Below are 9,366 nucleotides of genomic sequence, written 5' to 3'. Positions count from 1 at the left end.
TGTGTGTGTGTGTGTGTGTGTGTGTGTGTGTGTGTGTGTGTGTGTGTGTGTGTGTCCTGTAAGTCTTAACTGTTGAATTAGCAGTGCTGCTGAGAACCAGCCTGTCAGCGGCAAAAACCAGCAGAGACCTGGATGAGTTCAAGAGCTGCTTCCTCAAACACGCTCCGGGAGGCAGGGCCATCAATCTTCCCCGCTGTGACCGGCGGCGGTAGCACAGGGGCCGGGACCCCAACACCGAAGCCAGGTCTAATTCAGAGGGCAGTGCAGGTACTGGAGTTTCATTCATCCCCATCAAGCAGACTAAAAATGTATGAGCTCCTGACCTTCACAGCGGGGAGACGGGGTTGCACCCTGGACAGAGACGGGAGGAAATTCTCCTTCTCATCAGCATTTCTCCGGACACCAAACAGAATTAGCCGGGAGCGGGGAAAGTGCTGATCTTGGATTTGTTTCGTCCCTCATGTTGGCGTCCCGGTACAGCAGGGGAATTTAGCTGCTTAATGTTGTGAGAAGGGCAACTTGGTACAGCGTCATCAGGCACTCTTAAAGTGTTTATGTGTAGATGTTAGTGTGACTAACCACAGCGCAGCACCAATAATCATTCCTGTTTAAGTTGCCACAATCCTTCACACATGATATTAATCTGAGCCGCTGATGAATTAGAGGGTGTTTAGAATGAAAATTAAGTGCAATAAGTGGGTTTTTAGGAAGTCAACCATGTGATTGGGCAGTTTTTAGCTCTAAATTCTACATGAGGCCAAGTAAGTGATTTATGTTCGACAAAGTTGCTCTAACTATTCATGGAAGTCATTATCTTTTTTTTTAATCAGTACTGGTGATTTGTTTGTGGGCATAGCTCATTGGTCAATGCTGCTTTTTTTCAAAAATCTGAGGCTGCAGATTTGAAACCACATTGTGTCAGGAAGTGCATCTGGCATTTCTTATGAGAGTTCACTTGTTGTCTATATACTGTTTATATATATATATTAGCTGTTTTATGATTTTATTCATGTATGAGCAAAATTGAAAACGATGAAAGAAAAGTCCAATTTGGAGGTGGAAATTAGCCAAAACAACTCTTTAGGCAGATAAAATTTCCTCTTTAGAAGTTGATTCCTACTGCTAAAGAGAGAAATGAACGAGGTAAATGAGAAATTAAGATTGTACCCACATATTTTTATATCATGTTGTGAAAATCAGCCAATGCAAACGACTGATTCAACACATTTTACATTTCTTTAACTCTTATTGAAAATGGTGCAACTGTGGTGTAATATATTATCCTCAGGCTGCAGGCAGTCAAATTCTAACAACGCCGCCGGCTGATAAAAATAAAATAAAACTTTACATTTAAAGGTCTCACCTAAACCACAAATTAAACCATTTATTCTTAGTTCACTGCAGATTCACCTCAGTTTAAGCCAGTTTACCATTTCAGCAGCAACTTCAGCTAAAATCATTACTTTTAGTCCAGAGGTGTTAAGAAATGCTCAACTCTAGATCTTCCTGGGTTTTACTATTGACAAATCTTGGTAACACCATTAAATATAAATACCAAATGACTGCCCTGACAAATTCTACTCAAGGGCAGACTGATGCAAAAATACATTTTTAAAAGTTCTCAAATTTCATCACAAGATCTGCAGGTGATTCTTGTAGCTGCTGGTGTCGTAATGATGCAGTAAAAGCTGAATTTAAAGAGGAAAATCATTTCCAAACATGTCAGTGGTTTTGTGGGGGTAATTTCATTCAGACCTCACCTGCACACTTGGTTCTGGCCCTCAGAGGAGGTCCGGGGGCTCCGGTCCCTCCCTCCAAAGGTCTGGTCAGCAGAACACTGATCTCGTACTCCGTGTCTGGATCCAGGTGGCCGATCTTGTGTGTGGTCTTGTCTACGGGCTGCAGGTCATACATGGTGCCCGACACGGTCCGGTACTCCACCTGCCGGTCGATGATTGGGCCGTCCCCGTTGATGGAGTTGGCGTTCAGCTGGATCCAGAGGTAGGTGGCTCCGACAGCCGTCAGCTGGGGTGGCGCGATGGGAACCGGAGGCTCTGGGAAAATTCAAAACACATTGATGTTCGATAACTGTGCCATTGTGTTGGAGGCTCAAAAATATAGAAGAATAACAGCGTTTTCAGTTTGTGCAAAAAGCATCAACATTTGCAACAAAAAAACAAAAAAATAATAATAATAATACCTGCAGGCAAACGAGATTCGACGTGTCGCTTTAAACAATAACCAAATCAAAAATGGTTTAAAAGCTCACAAAGAATGTTCTCTTTTGATTCTTTTCCGATAATCAAGGTATTTAACAAGAGCCGATCGATAGTTACGACTTGATGAATAGAAAGTCTTTATCAGAAGTACGGTGGCTGAGCCACACACCGACTGTAATGCCACACATTTTCTAAAGAGGTGGAAACTTGAAAAGGAGTAAAGCTGATCAGACCTTGGCAGATGCTGCTCCCTTTGAACAACATATTGATTCAATCAGAGGAGATCCATTGAAACATTTCAGGCAATTGACGACGACTGCATTTGCCTTCTCTATTGTCGTGACTGATTGTGAGTTTAATTATTCTGTTTAAACCGACTGATGGCACAATAAACACAAACTCAAGTGTTTTTTTTAAGAGTGTCACCAGTGGCTGCTTTCCAGTGTGTAGCAACTTGACAAAGGGTAATAACAATTAAAGATCCCACGTTTTTATCAGTCTGAGGCCCGAAACCAACAATCCCACTTAATTCTGCTTCATAGTAATTTAATATTAAGTGCAATCAGAGCAGTTCATTTAACCTGCTACTGAATATAATGATGTCATAAGTTTTGGTAGCACACTGTTATTTCAACATTTTAGAACATTTAATATCTAATTTTACAGTGTAGCTGTTAAATGTTTTTGGAATAAAAAGTTGCAGCTAAAACTAGAAAAGCCAATAGATTTGTGCCAATTGTGTTTCAGTGTCAAACTAATAAGTTTGTGTTCTGCAAACCAAACTGTCAAAAAAAAAAAAAGAAAAAGAAAAGAAAAAAATCCTTCACACAATGTTTAAAAAGTATGAAAATAAAAGAAAAAGAGGAGGGAAAGCATACCAACCTGACCAATCTATTTCTTGGCCTTCTTACACTTCAGGGTCTGTTTCTTTTGTCAAATAATAATAAAAAATACTATAAATAAAGTTTTTTGGGGTAAAAAATCCTTTCTTTCAGACAAAGGTGATGCTATATGACAGCCTTGAGTATAACCTTATCTCTTTTTTGTCACAATATTTGTCTAATCTTGCTTCAACCTTAAGACTTTTCTGCCTTAATGAGGTTTCTTGAAATGTCAAACAAATTATTTCTGCTGTGGGATATTACAGGATTGTTTTTTCAGACAGTATAGACGGGTGAGAGGGTGTTGCCGTAACATTTACATGATTGTCTGAGGAATGCAATAATAACTGTTTTTTTTTTTTGTGCACACACAGTTTTTGTCACGTTGAATAAAAAGCGTTTGTGAGGTGCGACTAAAGCTGTTTTTATTCAGAGTTCAAATGGAAACTTTAAAATTTGAACAAAGTGTCTTTTTTTCACTTAGTTAAAAATAACTTTGTTAAATCCATGCACTTTTTAGTTCAGTGTACTATTATGGTTGGGCAAAGTCGTATCGTGTGCAGTTAATTGTCAGATTATTTTTTGGCACTTGACAATGACCGAGTGGAAATTTTCCCGGTCAGTCTGCTCGATGCTCCTCTCCACTTCAAATTTGACGAACATTTTTAAAAAAGGTTCTGTAATTTATTTATCATAACTCCAGTTTTACTAAAATTTGATGACTAGCCTGAAGTCTACACTTTTGACACTTCTGAGAGCAAATCTTTCTCACTAGAGTGATTTAAATTGGTCATGTGACTAAAGCAGGGCTATTAAACTGGCAGCCCGCGGGCCACATCCGGTCCGCGAGTGACCAAAGTTCGGCCCACCAATTGGTTCATTCATCTCTTAACCCCAATTCCCCGGTTTTCCACTTTAATTACTCTAAGTTCTTAAACAGACATGCTTGATATCTACAGAAATGTCAGAATCTTGGCTACAAGCTGGTAAAAACTATTTCAATGAACACCCAAGACAGTTAAAACTACAAACAGTTGAAAATAAAACTATAAAAGTGAAAATAAAATTGGTTTAAAAATTTGGCAAGTCAGAGATGTTAAAATATTTTTTGTAGTAAATAAGAGGCAAAATGTGTTATTTTTGTTTTTGTTGTATTATCACTACTTGTATTACATAGGTTTCTGTAAGTTGTATTTATGATTAAATGTAGTAAAATAAACTATTTCAAATGTAACAAATCTTTGTGATACTTGATTTAATTACATAATGACTTTCATTGCTGGATGTTCGGCCCCTCAGCTGTTGAGCTGGCGTAATTGTGGCCCCCGGAGCAATTTATTTGAATATCCCTGGACTAGAGCATGTAGACATCCAGGGGCTCCAGGTGATTATTTGTCATTAATCGTTATTGGCTATATATCACAATTAATCGTGATTTTTTTTTGCCAACATCGCCCAACCATATGTACTACATATACAGTACAAATACCACTAAATGGTCTAAATGTGATATACTGTATTTTAGGCTGTATCTGATACAACCTTAAAACCAAGACAATTGATAAAAAGCAAAAAACAAACCACTTCAGAATCTGGTGTTTGTACAGTCCTAATGAGCCCACAGGTAAAACAATAAAAATATAAGATAAGATGACATCGTTCATGGAGCAGCCATGCAAAAGAACAACATGGTGGTTCTTCATGTTCTCCAGCAGATGGTTACCTCGCTCTGACCTCCATCTTACGTCCCTAAACTCCTTCTAATCCAAGCTTCCAGTGTTGCTAACAAACATCACCTAAAGTGAACCAGCTAATCCACGAGACTTCATCAATTCTGCGTGTTGGAACCAGACGAAAAAAAAAAAAGGACCCAAAATCTGGGTTCAACCACTGCCTTGTTCTGACGAGTCTCCTAGAACTTAAAAAGGGGTTTAACAAAGTTAAGCGGCAGGACATCAGATTAATTTAAGCAACAAAAAGCAGCTGTGAAACGGTGGCACAGAGCAAAACGTTTCGCCTCGTTAATCAGTTACCAGACAGACCCTCAAAATATGACAAATTTCCTGCCACTGACTCAGACACGACTTCTTCACAGAGACCACGCAACACAAACGCAGCTAATTGATTTTTTTTTAAAACAACTTTGTAAGAAAACATGAAGAAGCACCAGCTCCTCCGTGAGCACATTTCTTTAGTGAACACAAGTTCATCACTGCATTTAATGGATGCCAATTATCAGTTTTCATTGATGCTCTAATCAAATCACAGCAAAAAAAAAAAGGTTGCTTAACAATATAAAGCCACAGTGATGAAATAACTGCTGTAGGTCGAGCAATCCTCTGTTCAGCCTTAACAGATGCACTGCAAATAACAAATTAATGGTGTGAAGAAAAAAAACTAAAGTTCTGGAACATTTCAGAATTTTAACAACTCTTTTTTTCCCCCTTCAACGTTTAAAGCCTCGCTTGGCAGCGTGGCAGCAGCGGGGCTCTGGAAAGGTCTTGGAGCCGAGTTTGGAGTTAGCTGGAAGAGGTTGACAGAGCGCAGATGACGGCGGCAAACCCAACGCGAGGGTCAGCGAGCAGCTGTTGTCATGATGCTGACCAGACAGGCGAGCGGCTCTGGCGACAGCTGTGTCTCGCTTCATCTGGCTGCCAAAAAAACACAGTCACACAAACGCATGTGCATGCACACGCAAGGGCACAAAATAATAAAATACTCGCACACAGACATTCACCTGAATCTATAATTATACTAAAAGCCATCTTAACTTGGATTCCTGCTGAAAATCACAACAATTATCCCAGATTTTTATTCACAGCTTGCAATAATCAGTGGTGTAACGAAGTAACGAAGTAGTATTATTTAAGTAATATCTTGAAGGATTTGTAATAAAAAATACTTTTATTTTCCTGATTATTGCAAGCAGTTTTATGACTTTTACTTTTAAATGAAATTCACTTTTTCCAAAGTAGTTTTCTGTTAAAGGTATAGTGTTTTCACTTTCACTTAGTTATTTCTTGTACCTCTGGCAGTAACAATATATTTATCTGAAGAACAAATTTTATTTCAACGCTGTTTTAATTTTGTTTTTGCTTGATGTAGCAAAGCTTCTTTTCTCAAGATAAATAATGATAATTGGTTATTTATAGAAAGTGTTTGTTTTTGTAATAATAACTAAAAAATATTTCAAAATCCCTTAAAGGATTGCATTCTGCTCTCTACCTTTCATGATCTGGCAGCTCTTGAGTATTTTCTAAATGAATCTCATACAAACTCAAATTTTAGCTCAATTTCTGTTCAACTTGTTGAGTTATAACCAGTTTTGTGATGCTAAGGTTAGCTGATGGTGGTGGCCATCTTGAAAGGGGACCTTCGCTCGTGACGTCACGCACATCATTTGCATACGTTATCTGCCGCTCGCTCAAACGATCGGACAGACACAACAGATTCTACGGAGAGTCTGCGTTAATCCTGTAACAGAAAGAGACGTTCCTAAAGCAAATTTCGACAAATCCAGCAGGAATCACAGGAAGTTCTTTTGAAAGGTTGTCTGGAGGCCTGTAGTCTTCAACAGACTTGGAAAATAACAGGAATTTTTTTAAAAAGGTTGGTGATTTTACTGATGTCGTTTTATAGCTTAGCTTAGCTGCACCTTGTGTGTGTATTTTTATCACTTGAGACACTGCTTCTGCATCGTTTAAACAAATTTAATGGTGATGTTTAGAATTTGTGTATAATATAATAATAAGTATAACATCACCATATGTGACTGCAGTAGATAGCTGCATGAGGATAGCATGAACGCTAGGAGTAAAGCTAGCAGTAGGCTACAGTAAAAAACAATAAGGTTTACTGTTTATAGACCAGGGGCGCCCAAACATTTTCCCCGAGGGGGCCAAAATGAAAATCTATCCAAGGCTGCGGGCCAAATGCAGTTATATAATACATGAAATACAAATACTTTTTTAAGTAAAGTAATTTATTTTTAACAATTAAGCTGTGCAATGGCCCTCTTTTGTTTTAGTCTGTGCACTTGGAGAAAGTCTGCCGTACGCTCAAGTAGCAAAGGCTCATGGGACATWTCATAAATTGATAAAATATGAGTTTTTSTGGCCTTATAAAGTGKGCAAATCTACATGCGGGGTTAAATCTGATCTAAATATTTCTTGACATTTCATGTTTCTTGTTTAATCCTAGTAAATCAAAGATATGACAGCACCATGACTGAAAACTACTTCACTACAGCCCTTTTATATAGTCATTTGACCAATGGAAATACTGTGTTTCTACCTGTAGGATAACAGGTTACAACCTAGTAACTTTGGCAACTGTTGGTGGGCCAAATCAAATGGCTTGGCGGGCCAAATCTGGCCTGCGGGCCCCACTTTGGGCTCCTCTGTTATAGACAGACCTTTTACATCCGATAAAATGTTTGGAGCAGACATTAAGCTTAGGAAAAGTAATCGATGCTCCTTTCATGTTGGGATGACGGCTGTATCCAGTTTTAAGAAGCGTAGCACCTTGTTTTGTGGGCCTCCCGGTGGAGTTTGATGCTGTTTTTCTAAGTTTATTTAAGTTTAAACGCAGCTAGACCAGCACAGAGAGTTTGTACGTGCATCAGTGTCGAGCGGAAATAGTCACGTGACTCGTGTTTTAAAAATAGCCTGAGTGAAGGTCCCCATTGGGTTTATCTCCAGAAGTTTATCAGTTGTAGAGGTTCATCCAATCATTACTTCCTAGGTAGTTTAATTAAAATATGCCAAGTGGTTAATGAGCCAACTAATACAGACAAAGACAATTACATTATTGCAAGAACTGTTCCAAAATTAAAAAAATATATATCCCAAATCAGAAAATCATTGGCCTTTTTCTTAATAAATCTCTTCCTAGAACACACGTAAGAACAAACACACAACCCTGCACTTGTTTCTAACCACGTAGAGCGATAATAAAAGCAGTCACTCAGCCCCAGTGTTGGATTAGTTCGACTTCACTGTTTATAAATCCATCTTTCATTTCGCCCGTTGTGTCCACCTTGTTAGGAAGAGGTCCTCATTACGTCGTGCACTTTTCTAATTGGACTGCTGCGAGTGAAGAATTGATCTGTTCCTGATATGAGGAGAGGTGGACACGGGGAAAATGAGGAGCACGACTGGCCCCGGACTTTGATTTTTGGTGGCTTTTTCTCATTAGTGTCGACACGTCTGCAACCTTGACAACCTCGGGTGGGTAGCATGGCTCAGAATACAAAGTCGGAGCTCAGCGAGAGCTTCAGGTGATTCTCACCCCAAAAAAAAAAAAAAAAGCCTGGTCAGTGAGTAATTATCCTCCTTTCAAAACCACTGGCTGCTCTGCAGGAGAGCTCATCAACACAGGGGGAACAGGGAAGCAGGGGTCTGGACCGGGCCTGTCCGTACAGCGCTCGGGAAATACATGCACCGGGCGCATAAATCTGACAGAGCACTGGCATGAGAAGCAGAAGTGATTATCTGGGATAATCAAGCATTCATTCGCCTCCTGTTGAAGCAAAAAGCAGTGTATGATAATGAGGGGTGGGGGTGACTGTGGAAGGCTCATAATCCACAGAACCGCTCCACGGTCACTCCGCCAAAGAACGCGCCGCCGGTGCGACGGACGCATATTCGGGGAGGATTTACAACTCCTCCGCAGTGCTGCTTGTTTTATGACTCGTACGATGAGAGATATTAGACTTTACGCGTGGCGATTAAGTGTGAAAACGCCTTTTCTTCTCTTCGAATGACTTGCTTTATGTCAAAGTCACTAAGGCGTTCAATCAGTGCAGAATGCAAACCGAGATAAATTAAACGCAATCACCACGACTGAATCTGAAATATTTATGACGGAAGCACTTTATCCGGTTCGCCTTGTTTGTCAAAGCGAAAGCAGAGACGAGCTAAGCGTCAGCCGCCCAGTGAGCGCGTGGAAAGTGCGAGGACGTGCAAGTGATTTAGTTGCTGCATTTATGCACAAGTGTTGTTCCTGAGTGCCTCCAGCGTGTCGGTAAATTTTCTTTGAGTACGCCGCTGAAGCCCGCTGATACACTCGAGCTGAGAGACTTTATCTCCCTCGTACGCTCTGCGGTGTCTGGGCCCGGCCATTCTCGCATGATTGACAGCCCTCGATCTTGGACAGGCAGGATTAAACCTATCAATCACATAAAGCTTAGAGACAAAGAAGAGAGAGAGAGAGAGAGAGAGAGAGAGAGAGAGAGAGAGAGAGAGAGAGAGAGAGAGAGAGAGAGA

The 9,366-nt window shown here is 40.0% G+C and overlaps 1 protein-coding gene across 17 annotated transcripts in view; it reads right to left on the bottom strand.

The window, feature by feature from the left end:
* The window catches only part of LOC106516911 (protein tyrosine phosphatase receptor type M), a 240,694-nt gene that overhangs the window by 134,833 nt on the left and 96,495 nt on the right, over nucleotides 1–9,366 (bottom strand). For all 17 annotated transcript variants that reach the window (XM_014007504.1, XM_014007506.1, XM_014007507.1 and 14 more), the window contains exon 7: nucleotides 1,761–2,054. In XM_014007504.1, the coding sequence (XP_013862958.1) occupies nucleotides 1,761–2,054 (294 nt within the window). The remainder of the gene's footprint in view (nucleotides 1–1,760; nucleotides 2,055–9,366) is intronic.

Source organism: Austrofundulus limnaeus, unplaced genomic scaffold (assembly GCF_001266775.1).
Source record: "Austrofundulus limnaeus strain Quisiro unplaced genomic scaffold, Austrofundulus_limnaeus-1.0 Scaffold42, whole genome shotgun sequence".
NCBI classification, from domain to species: Eukaryota; Metazoa; Chordata; class Actinopteri; order Cyprinodontiformes; family Rivulidae; genus Austrofundulus; species Austrofundulus limnaeus.
The sequence above is the reverse complement of the archived record's forward strand: the minus strand, read 5'-3'. Positions and strand labels throughout refer to the sequence as shown.